This window comes from Pithys albifrons, chromosome 2 (assembly GCF_047495875.1).
Source record: "Pithys albifrons albifrons isolate INPA30051 chromosome 2, PitAlb_v1, whole genome shotgun sequence".
NCBI lineage: Eukaryota > Metazoa > Chordata > Aves > Passeriformes > Thamnophilidae > Pithys > Pithys albifrons.
This window is the reverse complement of record NC_092459.1, coordinates 88,969,721-88,988,141: the sequence shown is the minus strand read 5'-3', so window position 1 is coordinate 88,988,141 and position 18,421 is coordinate 88,969,721. Positions and strand designations below refer to the sequence as shown.

The 18,421-nt window shown below is 41.2% G+C and overlaps 1 protein-coding gene across 4 annotated transcripts in view; it reads left to right on the top strand.

Annotated features, from left to right (window-relative positions):
• TTC7A (tetratricopeptide repeat domain 7A) overlaps positions 1-18,421 on the top strand; it is a 176,389-nt gene that overhangs the window by 48,808 nt on the left and 109,160 nt on the right. For all 4 annotated transcript variants that reach the window (XM_071577114.1, XM_071577106.1, XM_071577097.1 and 1 more), the window contains 2 exons: positions 7,107-7,211; positions 16,387-16,504. In XM_071577114.1, the coding sequence (XP_071433215.1) occupies positions 7,107-7,211; positions 16,387-16,504 (223 nt within the window). The remainder of the gene's footprint in view (positions 1-7,106; positions 7,212-16,386; positions 16,505-18,421) is intronic.

Sequence of the window (18,421 nt, the reverse complement as noted above, 5' to 3'; positions counted from 1 at the left end):
TAAATTTACAGTACTTGAGAAGGTCTTCTAGATCTGCATTTTGAGTCTTTTTTTACCTGTCACACTGCTTAAGGGAAACATAAACTGAAAATACCTGCCTTGAACAACATGAGGCAACACTGATGCCTCTCTTTTACCTACCACCCAAGAAGACTAGATTTGTATTTAGTAACAATGATTTGCTGTTTTCCTAAGGATAGTGAGGGAGGGATTCTTCAAGGATAGCTGTGAAATAATTCTATGAACAATGAGTTTACTTACTGCAAAAGTGCTAGGTGTCCTAATTGAGTCATTCAACTCTCATTAGTCTTAATCTCCCATGTCCAGTGGATGTTTATTGTTGTGGGTGTATGCAGTGCATAGAAATATTTTCATGCTCACGTTTCTTGTTGCTGCCCAAAACAACCCACCCCACAAGACGACTTGGCTTGGTTAGTGAATTAAGAGCTTTAGTATGTGTGTTTCTTGAGAGGAGGGGTGGGGAGCGATACAGCTTCAGGCCAGCTGAAGGGAGACTGGAGCATCTTCCAGGAGAGAATAATCTGCTTTTACCCCTCACACTGTGTACTCATTGATGGGATGAAGTGCATCAAAAAGTGAGTAAAGAAGAGCTCAGGAACAATTGAAGAGTCTGTGGCGAAAAGCCTCTGTGAGAGCTCAGTGGAGCTGGAAGCAGGTACCTGGAGGCAAGAGCTGTGGGCAGCAGGCCTTATACTGCTGATGTGTCCTGGAGTGTCTGGCACAAAGCTCTCCAGCCCCCAGGAACACTGTCAGCCCAGTGCTTGCCTTGAGGACAGCAATTGTGTGACTTCAGGAACAGACTGCATTGTTGCTGATCTGCCCCCAGTCCCTGGTAGGCCATACTGAGGAACCAGAGGCACTATGATCAACATTACCATATAGATAGATAGGCTTGGCAGCAGGGGATTTAAGCTCCAAGCATGGTACCTTGCAAAGTCAGGCAGATAAAGCAGCTTTCAACTACTCTAAATGCGCTTTTCTTCACTTACCTGTTATGTTTGTCCATTTTGAAGGTAAAGAGAAAGAAAGAGTCATGCTTGTGTACCTGAATGGTTTTCTTAATCACATTACGCTTCAGGAGGTGTCTGGTATTACACAAGGGAGACCAGTCGCATCCTCCTTGGCATATGTCATTCAGCTGTGTTTCTGAGGGAGCAGGCTCCAGCTCTTCCCAGGGCTAGTCTTGCAGTGTCACTGTGCTCCCCTAGGCTGCTCAGCAGTTGGAGATGCTGCAGCCTTGCCTAGGGCTTGTGCTGGCAGCATTTGTACAGTTTTGCACCCAGTCTTACACAGACATGAACTCTGATTTTGAGCCCTTAGCAAGTTGCTAATACATATTGGTCATAGCCAAATAACAACAAGCTAACGTCTGAGCTGCACCCAAAAAAAAAAAGAATTCTTCCCCTTATTTAAACACTGCAGCAAAAGCAGATGTCTCTAAATGCTTTGAGGAGCTTCAAGTTTGACTCAGCCCTGCCTGTACTGCCAACATACAGCTTTCCAGAAGGTTAGAAGGGAAGTTATAAATATATTTAATACATAATTCTGCAGCAACAGCAGACAAATTTTATGATTTAGGCTGTTCCTTCTGTTGGTTTCCTGTTAAAGCTTAGGCTGGTTGCTAGGCAACTAGCATAAAAAAAAGTACATTTCTCTTTGTATTGCAGTCAGGAACCTTGGGAGCGGCAGAGGCCTCAGATGGCTCCTTAAATAGCATTGCTGGGGAACGAAAGTTAAAATATTGAACATCCATTGGTTAAAGATCGTGTTACAAAGGTCAGCCATCTAGAGGATATTCAATAGTTTGGTTTCGGTTGGCGCAAAGGAAAGACTAGAAGGGAGTTTGCCTGTGTGCTGTAGATAGTACAAAAAATGGAAATTTCCTAAGATTCCTGACTGCCAAGCAGAATACCTAGGTGGGCTATATAATTGCCTTCAGGCTTAACTCTCTTTTCTTGTCAGGCAGTGTGAAGTGAGGTGTTTGTCACATTAGCAAGGACAAATGTATGCTTGTAGAGCTTAGAGTTTAAGAGGTACTTCTAAGAGGGAGTATTTGAAGCTGCTTAACTCCAGTGCTCTAATTTGCTAAATATAAGGTAAAAGAAAAGGGAGAGAATTGGTTCCCATGTTAAGAGAAGTAAATGTTTTAGGGGAATAATGTTCATGCTCAAATCTCTAAATTCAGTGGAAAGCTAACACCAAAACAACTATTTCCAGAATTCTCAACTGCTGGCTCGCTCTGTCCTCTTTTTGTGTTCATTCAAGGTCATTTATAGTTAAACGGCTGTGAATCTCAGTATACAGGGAATATTAATTCTTGCATAGTGATAAAATACTTCCCCCCTTCCCTGCAATCCCTTTGAAATAATACAGCTTTTAAAGTCAGACAGGATGATGCTAGAAACACAGCAGTACTAGTTTCATCTGTGTACTAAACTGTGAGGTGAATTGGTAATGAGGCTGTCTACCAAACCCACCACTTTGAGGTGAGAAGTTTTTCCCACTGGCTGAAAAAGTAGCAAATAACTAGAAAGGCTTTTGGAACCTTTTCAGGAGAAGAGCAATTGTTTATAGCATATCAAAGTTTGTCTGGCATGGTTTACTGTCTGAAAATTCTTCTTTCTTTCACTTGTATCTGTGGTTTCTTTATCTTCTAAATTTGACACAGATTTCTAACATCCTTCTTTTGTTGCCTTGGTATGGTCAGAGAGCAGAGGAAGGGAAAGAATGAAAATTATGTTGGAGTAAGCCAGTGAAACGAGTATTTGGGCAGCATCTATGAGTTTACCATAACGAATGGCCAGATCTCTTGAGCCATTTGAAAAAATAGAAAAGAAAATTAACTGTGAATGTTCTATGTGCTGTTCTGCTCATTTGCAAGCATCTTTGAGGAGTATGCCTGCATGGTTCATTATTGAATTAGTAAATGTGGAATGGGAGTTGTGTTCTGTACTTGAATAGTTGTTTTTCTTTACATTTAACTCCCTTAAACGATTCCAAAGCATGGCTGCTGTACTTACTTAGGGGAAGGTGTTCTCTGCCTCCTTCTCCTTCCCCATAACTTCCTTGTGGTTTCTTGCTGGAGATCAAAAAGTGCCCTTGCCCTGAAACTGGATGTGTTACATAGAGCATTTTCAGAAGCCTGTATCAAAAGCAGCCATCTATCAGTATTGCTTTCTACTTTCCAGAAGCTGTCTAATTTTCTTCTCAGAGCTTATTGTGGAACGTGGTTGTGATCTCTGCTGAAGAAAAATACTCTATGCAAGTAGATTAGATGAGGGAATAATTGTCAGAGAAAACCAGCCTTGTACAGATCCTGGATTTGAACATGGCACTACGGTGCCTATTTGTTTGTCTCCTTTGCAAAAACCCCAAAGTTGTTGTTATGTGAAGGATGGAGGTGCCCATCTTCGGTATTTGAAATTCTAAAGTCCCTTACTCTTTTTATAATTTTTTGACGGCTGAACAATGTCATTAAAGTAGCATTTCCCCTCCATAACCTGATTTGAACTGTATGCTTTGTTGGTCATAACAAAGGGAGTATGGTCATGAATCTCCTTAAACCTGACGAGTATCCCAAGGCTGAGAACTTCAACATTAGACCTCCCATAAACCAAGCTGAAACTCCCATGAAGCAGCTGTCAGCAAGTTTGCCATTTTTTGAAACCATTTCTGTTTCACGTGTTTGTATGTGTGTTTGAAGGGAACTTGAAAAGCCTTCTTCCCAGAGAGAGGCCAAATGAAATCCAGAGGCAAACCCATAGTTTTCTGAAGTCCTTGGGAACTGGTTCCAGTGCTGTCATTATAACCCAGCAATTAGCAAGCTAAACAGAAAGACCTTAAATTCTGCCTTGAATTATGATGTGAGGCCCTCTAAAGCTCAGAATTATGAGTAGGAAGCTTGCGCTAACTTGGAGTTCAATTTCTGCTCTTCTCAAAACATGCTTCACCAATAAATCTAATTATTATTGCCTTGCAGTGAATCTCACAAACAATGCACTTGGCTGCCTGGTCCACCCACACTAAGTGAAAGAATATATACATTTTAATTATCAGATGATTTCAGTGTTGTACAAATACTGTTTCATATCAAATCTTTTTATAAATCAATAACATCTGCATTCAGTAATGAGTGGATGATATTTTTTCTTGGATATTAATGTCTGTAATTAGTATCTTTAAGAAACCTTGATATTATATGTCATGCTAGTCTCCCCTAAGTAAGGTCACTGTGGGAGTGGGATATTATTTCTCCTGTCATTCTTTGACTAACATTTTCATTGTCTATATAAAATATCTGCTGAGTAAAGTTTTCAAGGTGAAATTATATAATGGCTCTTGAATTTTTAAAATGGAGCTGGGAAGAAAGGCTTCATATCAACCTGTTTCTAAAACCACTTCTGCTCCATATGTTTAGTTGCAAATTTTATAAACCTCTTTGTAAATGTTTAAGAAGCAGTGTGGAAACTGTGACTCCTGCTCCGTGTTCAGAAGCTCCCGAGTGCATGTAATAAAGTGACTCTACTCGTGAGGTGTTTGGGAGTAGGCACAGGCTGGGGTGTTCTGCTCTGCAGCATTTGGTAGTCACTGTTTTGCAGTTGCCTCATGAGCAGACCTGGGACAGGATAGATGTGAGAAGCACCCTGGTTTGAGGTTGTTGGAGACTGTGGCACTGGCTTGTCCTGAGGACCAGCCTTACTCAGCAGACTGCAGACAGGCAGGGAGTGGTGTTCAAGAGGGTCTGCCAAGGAAATGGTTGTATCAATTCTCTTCTACTGTAGACCCTGTAAGGTCCTACAGCTATGGCTCAAATTAGGACAGCCTTGTCGCTGCTTTGGTTTGTGCTAGTGCTGGTTGTGCTGGCCCACAGGAGAGCTGTCACCAGCTCTTGGATACCTCCTGCTTTCCCTGCAGTCATGCTGCTGATGGGGAGCTGAGGAACCACCACTGAGTTCAATTTGTGTCTGTTTTTGCAACCGTTGGTTATGGACAGTGTCTTTTATATATGTGGCCTTTTCAATTCACTTTTGTGTGCTGAGATGACAAGGATTGGTAGGATTCAGCTGCAGATATACTGACTGTCATGATGCACATTGTCCTGCCATCACATTTATTTTTTCTGGAAACGCCTGTGGGGCTGGAATATATGTAGAAGAGCAAGAAGACAGTGTGCCAGGCTAGGTCCCTTATGAGGTTATGCTTTGGTTTCCAACACATCCAATGTGCTACTGGGAATACCAGCTGCTTGCTGGTAACATTCTGTGAGAGAAACAAATACAATGCCATTAAAACCTGAGACACCACTTGTTCTCAACAACTAGGTGTCAGGGAGGTTCATTCTGAGGGATGCTAGTCACCTCATGACAGCAAAGCACAGTGATGTGTTTCTTCCTGTACCTCAGAGTTGAATTACCCATGTCTTTATTTCTGAGAGGGATGAGGCTCAAGCTCCAGGACAAAGTTTATTGGTTCCTGTCTGCTCTGAGACAAGCTTCCCTTTGGCTTCATGCATTTTGAATTGCAAAATGGCAGTAATTTCCTTACTTTTATTGATCATACTTGATCTCTAGGGAAGTGGGAGCAAGCTGAAGAATAGATGTCGACATTGCTTTTCTTCAGATCTCACAGCAGGTACCCGAGCTTTTCAAGCAGGAGTGTTTGCTCTCTGCTGCCCTTGAGCTCAGGTCTTTGGTTATGAAACCCCTCTTTGCCTTAGTATGGGCACAGCTGGTGTACATCTGTTTTTCATTTTCTCATTCTTGCTTCCAAGCAGATTCTTACCCAGGCTTTTGAATCCAGTAGCAAGATCGGACCTTCAGTTCTGTGGAGAAAGTCAGCAGGTGCAGCCCGATTTAGTTTGGCGGGAGGGAGGGAAGTGCTGATGGCTGGTGGGAGCATCAAGCTGCAATGCAGGGAATTGCAGCAGACACCTGTGCTGGTAGGGAGAGCCTCTGGCGTTCAGGAGGAGATGCCCAGTAGGAATAGCAGTTATTTTGACTTTGCAAGCTTCTGCTGCTGCTTTTCTGTAATATGGAAAGGCACTGACTATTTAATGTGCTTCTGAACGGGAACACTGAGTCAGAGAGGCGGCCTGTATGTGTCTTGGGACCATGTGGAAGAGTTTGGAAGAAAAGGGGTGTGCAAGGAGAAATCCCAAAAGAGTAAAACTTCTCCTTGAGCTCAGGGATGAAAAAATCTGAGTGGATCAGGGATCAGTAGTGAGGAGGATTTAAACATGACAGAACTGTGGTTCAGGTGGGATGAGCTGGGAGGCTGTGGTAGGGCAACTTCTGTTGTCTCCTCATTGGCTGATGAGGTCTTCTGAGCACTACCTCAGACGAGCTTCCCTCATTCCCCTTTAAACGGCCTGAAATGTGGCAGCCATGAGTATGTGCTGTAAAAAGCAATGTTTGCAGAGCACATTGAATCAAAAGGGCTATGTAACTGCTAATCTTAATAAACATCCTCGTTAATGGTAACCTAACACCAGGAAGACAGCAAAAGTCTTATGAGCTTTCTTTCTAGCATTTGCTTGAGCTAGCTACTAAACAATATATTCACCTGCAGTTGCTTGCTCCACCCTTTCTGTGGTGGCATTCCAGTTGTATTCTTGTATGTCCTAGAACCATAGAAGACAGGTAATTTTAGCTGCACAAACCTCTCTGAGTAGAGTTGGCCTAAAATGTTAATGTACTGGAGGATGAGCTTTATGATCTGACTTGTTAGGAGATGGTTTAAGTGCAGTCAAAACTATAGCAGAATTCTTGTGTATTGAGAAGGCAGAGTTAAAATAACCAGTGCCTTAACAGCTAAGGAAAACTTTCTTGTGAAGTGCACATCCAGGGCTCGTCTTTGGTGTGTTTCCTCCGGTCATGGAAAGAGCATGTGTTGGTGTGCATATGTGCACACACATGTGTCTGTGTGTGAAGGTGGGAATAAAGTTGCTAACTTGTTACTGATGTGGGATTCTTTTCTCCATAGAACTTCTTTGTATATGTCACTGAAATATCCTGCTTGGACTCTGTAACTGCATTGTCTAATCAGTCTTTTTTATTTCCTCCTCCTTTCTCCCACTCCTCCTCCAGTCGGCATATGCTGTGTCAGTGCTCAAAGAGTGTGCTAAACTGCGACCTGCGGATCCCACCGTTCCTCTTCTGGCTGCCAAGGTCTGCATTGGGTCACTGCACTGGGTAAGCAAGCTGATGCAATTCTTGTTATGTAATGGATCAGGCGCTGCAGTGGCAGTGCCACAGTGTAGTTGCAGTGGGGAGAAAGGGAATCCCTGCTAAAAATCATACACATATGTGTGCCTTTAAAAAAACAAATCCCACCAAGAAATTTTGCAATGAGTCACTGAAATGTGTTTTACTGGCATATTAAAAAAAAAGGAGAAGGTGGAAAACCATAACAGCCCCTCTGAGGACTCCTTCTTGAACTGAGTGTCACATAGAATCGGCCACTCTTATAGCCCCTGGACAAAAAAAGTTTAGTAGTTCTAAGTGGACTGTTAGACAGTTCAGGTCTGCTGGACGACTCAGCCCTTTGTTCTTGAAGTTGCTCTGTCAGTGTTTTGTGTTCTGGATGTGTTAATGTATGCCCCAGAAGCAGAATGGGAGTGGAAGTTGGTGCCCATGAAATTCTGATTATCAAAAGGAGCAGAAACATCTGTCACTCTTTTACTGCTTGGTTTAATTAACTGAATGGCAGCCTGCTGTTCTCACCTGTCCTCACCACGAGGTGTCCCTGCAGTCAGTGAAGGATTGCAATTGGTAATAGAAGTAAAATAAAGACGCAAGAAAACATGAAAGAAAATACCAGAAGAATCTGCCCAGATTTTGGTGACGAGTTGTGTAAGCAAGATTTGCTGTTGTTCTGTCCCCTTACCCCTGCTTCTATATCTCTATGTATTGAAAGCTGGTGTTGAGTTTTAGTTCTTGATAATACTTGATACATACTTGAGTTCTATCAGTTGACACCACCATCAGGAAGTTCATCTGGTTATGTGTGTTTTTGAATGAACTATACTGTTCGAACTATAATGGTTAAACTTATATGTGAGTCAGCAAAAAGTGGGCAGCATCTTATTCTAGGAAAAATCTTCCAGGTGTGAGGGTCTTCAGGGAATCCTTCCTTAACAACCCAGCCTACTTCTGCTCTACATACGAACAATTTATCTCTCTTGTACCCATAGCTCAGTATCTAAATTTTGAGAGCTGAAAGTCATTCAGTAGTATAAAATAACATTCACTGTGAATGTCAATTTTTAAAATAAGGCAAATAAGGTTTTTTTCTGTTCTTAGAGATGTAAAACAATACGAAAGCCAGGCATTACAAGTGTGCTGAACACTCTTACTAATATCTCTGATGAAGTTTTCAAAGCATAGCTAGCATATAAAAAATATCTTGTTATAGAGACACTTAGAAAAGACAGTGAGACTGTAATTCAGTCCCAGCTCTGTCCTTGGGCAGTCCAGTATCTTCAGGCCTCTCATACATGGCAGAGCTGGTAAAGCAACAGGCTAATCCTAAAAAGTGGGAAAGGGAAGAAGGGAAAAATGAGCTGGTTTTGATTACTGCAAAACAAGAGGGGTTTTTCATCTATCTACAGCTTTTTCATTATGTGAAATGCTTTTCAGTGGTATTTAATCAGACCCTGGCTTAGAAATGGGGTGCAGTATAAAATGAAAACATGATTTCACAAGAGGGTAATTTTACTGCCGTTATCTAGAGCACAACCTTATGAACTAACACCAAATTAAAAATATTCCTCTCCTCTCTTCCTTTCAGGCAGTGGCCTATGCTCTCCCCTTGTACCAAACTTGATGGTGGAATAGAAGAGTTTTAATTAAGGGGAGTCAGAGGGAAATCAGAACATCTTTTCAAAGAACAGAAACGATAGGTTCCCACATCTCACAGTCAAAGGGATGCTTCTAATATTACTGGCAGACTCCTGTGCGTAATAAAGACCTTCCTGCTTAGCAGAGCTGTTTTTCTAAATGTCATCCTTACAGTAATTATTTGCATTTAAATTACATGGCAATCAAATCAGAATTGAATAATTTAAACTGGAAGTGAACAAGCTGATCAATGCCAGTATAAATAGAAAGGAGGATAGAGATGGCATGGGAACAGTCTAATGGACAAATATTAACAGTTGCAAATACTCAAATACATCTTGCTTTTCAGAACATATAAAATACGATTCATTTCTCAATTAGGAAATATATCTATGTATTTGATTGCTGGCTATGCAGGAAAAGGGTGAGATCAGATCACCATTTATCCAAATTAAACAGCTGATTTATGCTCTGCATCTGTCTACTATATGCCTTCAGTGCAGTATTGTATCCAGTTTGTTTATAGCTCATGGGCAAACAGTACTTTAGTCTTATTTCAGTTATGAGCAATAAAGAAAACCACAAAACACAACATTTATGCAGCTGGAAAATTGCAGAATGTCATGAGAAGCACAAAACAGTTTCTTTCATGATTAATCTAGTGATCACTTAACTTGTTTTGTACATGGTGTCTCAGCACACTTTAAAGACCGGGGAAAAAAATTAATTGAAATGTACCATAGTAGTTTAAAACATTAAGGATACTCAGATCACATCTATGAAATTATCTTTCAAGACAGAACAAATCAAAGAGAAAACATAGATACATTCATACAATGCCATGCAAATCAATGTATAACAGAGCCTGATGTGGAAAACAACTGAAGTGCCCCCAGCTTTTGTTGTGACAGTATGACCACGTTATTAGTTGATGTAAGTTGACACTACTCCATTGGCGTATTAGTGCTGGCTTACATCAGGAGATGATCTGCCCTATCAACTACTAGCTTTCAGGATGGGGCCTGCAGTAAACACCTGAATGAAGCAATGTTTTGGTTACCTTTTTCAGAATTACAGGTTTTCAGAAACAAAAAAAAAAACCAAAGTGTAAACAATAAATCAGTAGTTCATTAATTCTAAAGCTTAAAGCAGTAGTCTTAGATGACCACAAAAGCTCCAAAACTAGTGCACCTATATAAATAGAATACTATGGTCAGGATGCAGTCAGACCTGTACTGAGTACAAATACAAAAGTTTTCATCAAAGTTGGAATTTTTATATACTGTATCTAGCCTGTTACACAGGTGTTATAAATGTGTTTATGGTGGGCTCAGAATTACTTTTGAGGCATCATGCTGCTAAGCCTTCCAGTTTGCTGAACTTGTGTGTGAATGATTCTATCAAGTGAATGTAAACCCATTTGTGCTTAGCCAGCTGTCTTTTAGCTTTCCAGAATGCACTATGAAGTCTTTGAATATTGTAGTTCAGAGTATTGTTTTAAATTTTCATAGGAAAGTTGAAGTAGCTTGCATTGGAATATGTCCATACTGAGGTTGTCCTGCCTTGCTCCACTATAAATTCAGAGTTCCGTTTACTAAAAGGCTTGCTGCAATTTCCTCTTTCACTCAGCCTTCCCTGGCACAGCTTCAGCTGAATGCTCACTTGCCTATTTTGGCAATGACTTTGAGTTGCAGCATGAGTTGTTGTTTTTAATATTTTAATAGTGCAGTACTGTTAATTTCACTACTAATGTAGGTTCTCCAGGATCCTGCTATGGCAGGTGTTGTGAAAATACTAAAAATGGGACTTCTGCTGCAGGCAAGTGTTAGATACTGAATTTGTCCATTTTAGAAGCCTTCTTTAGGATTACTGTGTTGCTTTCTTGTGGCTTTTGCTCCATTGATTTTAATGGAGACACACTGAAAAGATTGTAAATACACATAGAGCAAAATGGGCTATAGTCCTAGCATAGGCTTGAATCTTCTAGAAGTCTGACAGAAACCAGCAAGACCTGAGGCATGTTCTTACTATTTTCATTGCCCCACAGTTGATACAATCGCAATAGTGGTGTTGTGTTGAACTTATATAGCACCAAATTATGCCAATATTATCAGCTGGTTTGAGCTTTTGGAGGGACTTCATCCCATGGCAAAAGGTGGAGCACAAGATGATGCTGTGCCTCAGGCAGTTCCTTCCTTTCTTTTAACTAGAATGCTCAGCAAAGTGCTCTGCTCCAGCACTTTGCTTGTAAGACAGAGATCATGCCATCAGTTGGGGAAAGGGAGAAGAAGTGGTGTTGGGCCAGGGCAGATCATGCATGGAGTCATAAAGACTGAGTAAGACACCATGAGGTCAGGACATTGTGTGTGTGTGTGTATGTCAGGGCAGGCTGGCAGGATGAATATTTAGAGCTGCATACTTCTGAGGTAATAGCTTATCATTCATTACTTCCACAGACCACTTAATCAGTGTGCTTCTCTCTCCTTCTGCCTGTTGTTGACCCTGCCCTTGTAGATAATAAGTGCTGTACATGTGTTTGTACTCAGGCATTTAGGAGCCCTGGAGTTGCCTGGAAATGCTTAGGTCTTATTGCAGTGTGAATAGTATTGAAAGATCAACTCTAGGCCCATTCTCGGAGTTATTCTGCCTGCTGAGCAGACATTTTAGAGGATTGGCATCCCTAGGGTGAGAAGCTTCTGAGAAAGCAAGGAATGGCAAATTGGTACTAGAGATTTCTTCCATCTTTTAAAAGACATTCTTGCTTACATTACCACTAGTGTTACTGGGACAATCCCATGGGTTTTAGACATCAAAAATGACCAAGAATTTTGTCTTCCATACATCTCCTTTGTGAACAAACCACTCTAACTACAGTGGAGGAAAGGCCTAAGTATTCCTCTGTGCTTAGACACAGAGTAAGTTGGTGGGCTTAACAGTGGTGACATAAAGAGAAAATGCTGACTAGAGCAACAACAGAAAGTACAGGATTTTTTTTTCTGACAGAGGTAACATAGTTAGCTCTGCATGCTGTAAACAGATGTGGGACAAAACCTTTTCATTAGACTATGCCTTATTGACCATTTTCTTCCTATCATTTCCTCTTACAATTCTCTTTTCACAGTATTTATTTTCTTCTCTTTGATTTAGTCTCTATACCTACAACTCCGTGTAATGAAATCATAAGATGAGGTCAATTCAGTGAACTAATATAGTGCATAATTGTGCATAGATACTCTTTCCGTAGGATTTGGGTCACTTGGGTGCTTGGGTATTGTTCAGTGTCACTGGTGTCCGAACTCATCTGCTTCAATAACCTTGTCTGCTGTCCTAAGTCCAGTGTTATTTGATGTGTTTTGTGCCTCTTCCCTTGTGTGCTCCTCTTTTTTGGCACAGCAAGGTGCCATTTTTATGCTGCTGTGTATCGTCAATTTGTTTGCCCTCAGTCATTCTAAATGTGTGCTGTTGAGAACTGCAGTTCCCACTTAGTCCTGGAGGGTGTTGATTCAGTAGGGTAGGGCTTGAGCTTTTCTGAAAACAAGCTGGGTGGCAGTTGGAAACCAGCTGGGTGGCATTAGGCCAGGGGACAGCACCTTGGCTGGAGCACACACCAAAAACTGCAGTCAAATAACAAGGGTGGCTGGAACAGCCACTCTCTGTACCAGGGAAAACATCCCTCAGGGTCAACACAGCTAGCAACTGTTCTTTTTCTATCAAACATGATGGAGGGAGTGGAAAGGGAAAAAAACCAACCAACCCCACAGTACTACTGTCTCATTGGTGTCGGTTCAGTTTGGCAGCCTGTCTCTCCCCATGTACCACGTGTGTGCTTGTTTCTGGTGTGGTGGTGAGGTTGCTCAGCTAGTGCTTCCAACTGCCTCCTGACAGTTTTTGCAGCTTGAGTTAAAAGGATAAGGAGTTCCTCTTCAGTTGTTTTTCCCCCGTGCCTGCTTTCTGAACTTTCTTCCATGCAGGTCTTGGGGGCAGGGAACTTCTGCAACCTGGGATGCTGCCCTTCTCTCCATGAGCTTTTCAGTGCAGTATGCAGAAGAATGTAGGAACAATAAGGGCCAAATTGGAGCTCTATCTGTATGGCTTTGAGACGTTTCTTGCTTGCTTCTGAGAGAATAACAAGTAGGGATTCGAAGGAAACTGCCTTCAAGCTGTTACTGGCCCAAAGAAATGTCTTTCCTGTGGTATTGGGAGCTGCTAGCAACCAGGTAATAGCAATACACTGTGCATTTCCTAATCACAAAGTGATGCTGTGCCATGCCTGCTGTGGAGAAACTTACTGGCAAGGGCCTGTAAGTTGCAATAGGAGGTTTTCATGATGTTCCTTGCACTTCCAGTGCAGTATTATGTCACCTCAACACTGTAGTCCTCTTCTGAAGTGAACTAATCACTTGGGTTCCCTTCATAGTGAGGCTGGCCCCTGGCTGCGCAGCAGGAGTAGGAATGGACATTTTGATTCTTCTGATAAGCTTTCTGCCACTCAACTCACTTCTGAGTACCTTGAGCTCACAGCTTCTGTGAGTCCCACAGGGTGAGATTTCACACACCTGGCACCACATGGGGGGAGGAGACAGAGGGGGCAGCTCCTGCTGCTTCATGTCGTGTGGCAGCATGCAGGAGAACGATTCTATCTGGTGGGCCTCTTTTGATGCCTTTCCCACTCCCTTTCTCATCTCTACAATACAGAGTGGAGACATATCTTTGAGGACCTCCACAGATACTGCTTTACTGGCAGATGACAGCTCAGGCTCACTACTGGTCCCTCATTCGGGTGTATGGAGAGGAAGTTTTCATCCTGAGTGCAATCTGGTAGTCCTTGCAGTTTAGTTGGTAGCCCTGGGTATGTCCCCAGGGGGTTATTCTTGCTTCAGGTGGTAGTTTTCCAGATTCACAGTTGACTTGCCAGTCAGTAAGGCTTTATGCCCTGGAGAGTGGAAACATCACAGTGGGTGATGTGAGGGAAAGGTTTGGCTTCTCACACTTGCCCAGAATGATTGAAGAGTAGGAGAATTGGAGAAGAGGGGGCAGATGGCTGCCACAGCAGGGCTGGCAGGGTAAATATCTCAGTGCTGCAAGAAAGTAAATGTTCTCATAAACAGAACCAGCTGTGTTGGAAGTTAGCAAGGCCACTTATTTTCAAAGCAGACTTCAGCTGACCCAAGTTTGCATTCATAAGAATCTTTGTGGCTATTCAAAGTGCCATTAGTGTTTAGTATGAATAAATGTTTACAAGAATGTGCTAGAAGTGCTGTTTCAGCCATTCTGAAAAGTTGTGGTTTTAATTATTCATATGTTAGATTAATCTGACACTGACAGGTGGCCCTGGATAACTGGCAGGCAAGAAGCCTGAATGGTGTACTGCTGATTTATGCAGCATGGGCCATCAGTCAGAGACTGGAAAAACTGTCAGGTGACCGTTCAGAGAAACAATGGAGCAAAATCTCTCCCAATTCTAAATGTCTCCATTTCACCTCCAAACCTGTAATTTAATCCTTTTTTTTCATACACTCTACCCACCCCTACCCTTGTTCACTAGTCATTAGAATTCCTTGCATAGCTCTTTTCTTCATTTAATGGAGACTTCTTGAATGAAAGTGTGTGTGGGGAGAAGAGGAGAAGCAACGAAGAAAGAGAGTGGGAATGTAGCTGTTTATGGTGGCAAAGAGCTGCATAATGAATTTTTGGGCTGCAGAGATTTCAAGTCTTACATAAAAGATCCTGGAGCTGAAGAATTCAGTTATTGCTTCATGGAAGGGGTTTTTTTGTTGTTGGTGATCTATGGGGTTTGATTCTTGGGGTTTTTTTCTGTGTAGCTAGTCCTGGAACATTTTCTTCTTCTCTTGCCCAAGGCTTCAGTCCAGAACATACTTTAGTATGGGAAGCAGGGAAGTCAATAGGGCTCTGGACAGTATTAAGAGATTTCCTGAAATGAATCTCAGTCTTCCTCACGTGATCATAGTTTAAAGGGTCTCATCTGAACATCACTGAAGTCAGTAGTGATTTTGGTAGACTTTGGCTTATACCCTCAAAGACAGTCCTAGCAGTTTAGTTGCTAGCCCAGGAGTTCCCCTAGGAGGTATTCTTGTTTCAATCAGCAGTTTCCAGATTAACAGTTGACTGGGCAATGAGCAAGACTGTAATGCTTTTAAACTGCTTTCAGGAAAGAGTTTGATGATAACATGTGTTGGTCATTGGACTGACTGGTATGAGGTTTCAGAAATTTGGGAACTATTGGTCTGAATCTAGTTTGAATTGTACAGCCCAGAGGAGTTTTTGATATAATCTAATAAATCTCAACTCCATTGTTTATGAAGCCATCAGTTAATATTGTCACCTGAATATCTTCAAATGATGTGACTGGGAGGCCCATTGACAGAATCTATTATGTCAAGTCAAGTAGATTTTGTTCATACGTAGCATAGTAACAGATCACTGTGGAAGGGAAATTTCTGGGGTTTTGGTACATTTTTTTCCAGTTTGTTAGGCGTGAGTCATTTTTAGCTGTTAAGGAGTCATTAGGTACTGAAGTCTGACAAAGCTGAGTATTAGGAGGGCACACAGATACAGTACTTTTATCTAAACCAGAAGGATTTCAAGCAAAAAAGTACTTTTTCAAAATTAAACAACCTCATCCCATAAAGTCAGTTGTCATGTAACAGAAGTTTCCAAAAGGAAGATTTTTCAGATAATATAATTATGTCTGCTTCTTGATTAGGGATGACTGTGATTATGGCTGACAGGATCTATATACTGTCTTGTACAGAAAGAAGGTCTTCCTGTAGACTCTGTTTTTCAAGCATTACTTACAACTTTGGCCTGTACCTCTCCACCTATGTCTTTCTAGGTATGTACAGTCTACAGGTCTTAGTCCTTTCTACTTCTACCTAGCAAATTATTTTAATGAGAGTTTGAAGTTAGAAATGAAGAATATTCCTCTGTAATAAAATAGTCAACTTATTCTTTTTGTTTAAGATTACCCTTAAGTCAGATTTTACAGATGCCAATAGATCTTTATGGCCAGCTTGAAAGGAAGGTTGTGGGGAGGAGAATATACAGCAGTTAGTGCTTTCTTGTTTTACTCTTGTAGAGTTTTAAAAGGAAGTAAAATTTACTGAGATTTAGAAAAATCATACAGCAAAACTCAGTGTCTTTCATTTGAAGGAAGAGACCTGTTAGACCTTTCAATGCATGGCTGGGGTAGAATATAAGTGGTCTAGCTGGTCCAGCATTTGTGTTTAAGGTCACATGATTGAAGCCTGCCTGAAGGGAACTAAAAATAGTGCCCTTGATTAATCTTAAACATCTGGAAATAGTTTGGGGTGCAAAACTGAAACTTTTCTCAAAACTGCATGTGCACCAATGTCTGCTAATCTGACCCTCTGTGTCCTCCTCTTTATAACTGGTCACTTAGATCACTGAAAGCCTTTGTGTGATCGCTTACGGGTAAGTTTGGTGGTATAATCTTGCTGAAGCAAGTATAGAGGAAATGCCTGTAAGTCTCAACCTACCTCTTTTGCAGCTGGAAGAAGGAGAACACTTTGCTAAAATGGTGATAGACCTGGGTGAGGATGCTGGAGAGTCCCTAGCAAAGGGTTACTTGGCACTGGGCCTGACATATAGTCTTCAAGCTACTGATGGTGAGTTACCCTGTTTGTCAAGTCTGTTGTATGGACAACGTTTGTTCAGTCTTCAAGGCAAGCAATGGAAATTTATTAGAAAATCTGCTTTCAGTGCTGACTAGACATGAAAAATAATCAGATTGCAAGATAAGTGGGGACTGTTGACTTGCTCAGAGAACTGTCTTCTGTAGTAATAAAAGTGAAGTATTTAGGTAAAGGAAGAAATGTAGATCATTTACTTAGGTGATGTTAATCTGAGTGTAGCTGGCAATGCTTGGTGTGCTTTACTGGAATATTTGTAATGTATTTCTTTCACTTATTTGCACAAAAAAGTCAAACTTTCCATTTATTTTCATATTTTTGTCACCCACTCATAAATCACAAAGAAACACAGTCCAAGAACTGGAGTCACAGATGCCTGACTTCAGTTCCTGGCGTGATACTGATTCCCCACAGAGATTTAACCTCTCTGTGATGTCGTTTCTTTCTCTACTTAGAAGTAAACAAGATAAAAATATCTACCTCGCTGGTAAGTGTGAATGTGGACTAGTAACAGACCGCTGAATGTAGGAAGTACTTTATTTTAATGCTGCTTGCTTGGGTCTTGAGTGACTGGACAATAGGCTCCTGCAGATTTGGTCTTGGTGACCACAAGGGCTTGAAGTCTCAGTGTGTTCAGGAGAGTTCTAACTCTGACCTTCATTAAGGTCACAGGTGGGAACAGTCTTTGTTTATTCTATGACTTCTAACATAGGTAGAAGGCCTTCTAACATCATTTCTTTGAATGGCTGAATAATGGCTAATGAATTTGGCAGTGCTGCCCTCATGCACACAATGGCTTTTCTGTCAGATGGGTTCCATAGAACAAACCAACTTCTTCCAGCAAAGAGGCCTGAAACAAAGCTAAAATGACTCTATTAGGGTATCATGCAAGTATGCTGGCCTTGCAAGTTACACCAGCATTCTCTAAGGTGTGTGTGTGCTAAAATGGTTTGTGCTTTCAGTAGTGCAAGTTGGTTTAGTTTTTCAGGCAGCCATATCTGATCAGCTGTTCTGAGAACTGATTTTCATCAGATAACAGGCACTGTAGCTCTCTTTCCAGTTCCCCATTTCTCTGCCTCAGAATAGTTCCCCCTAGAAAGTTCACATCCAAAAAAGTGTCCTTCCTAGCCTGAACTTTCTCTTATATATTTTTTTAAGTTCATTAAAAATAGAGTTCTGCCTAACAGTCTATTTTTGTAGGACTTTTTGCCTAGATTTTGTTTAAACAGTTCCTAAAGCTATACAAGATTCCAATGACTATTTTCAGAGATAAAAGGTTTTCTATGTTAGCCCCTTACAATCTATTTGTTATCCTCAGTATGGAAAGAAGGTGGTTTCTAAAGAATGAAGTTGTAGAGGCATGTACTGTGCTCTGGCTCTAAAAATACTTTGGTGCAGCAAAATGCATGTTGGAAACTCTTCTTCTGGAAGTCTCTAAGTTTTCAAAAGAATATTGCTCAGTATCGTGCCCTTTTTAATGTAAAAGAAACAATTTTCACAACAACTGCATTGGATTTTTTTTCCACATTAGCATTTGATTTATGTTGTGATACAGTGGAATATCTGCCTTCTCATATCTCTACCCTTTTAAGTCAATGGGACCAGTCACTCAGTTATTTGGGGGAAATAGGAAGAGTATATTTCCATCTTTCAGCTTGTATTTTAATAAAATGGATTAGGTCCTTCAAAAGCATACATATGATGGTCATGAATATGGAACTGTATTTTACTAGAAAATGTCAAATTTGCACTAGCAAGACATTTTTCATTAGCATCGTTTGAAAAAATAGCATAAGACAGTGAGGAAGCAAGGCTGGAACATGCTGAAAGGAAGGCAACAGCTCCCCTCTGGTATGTAATCCTGCCTCATACTGTCAATCTAGTTTATCATTG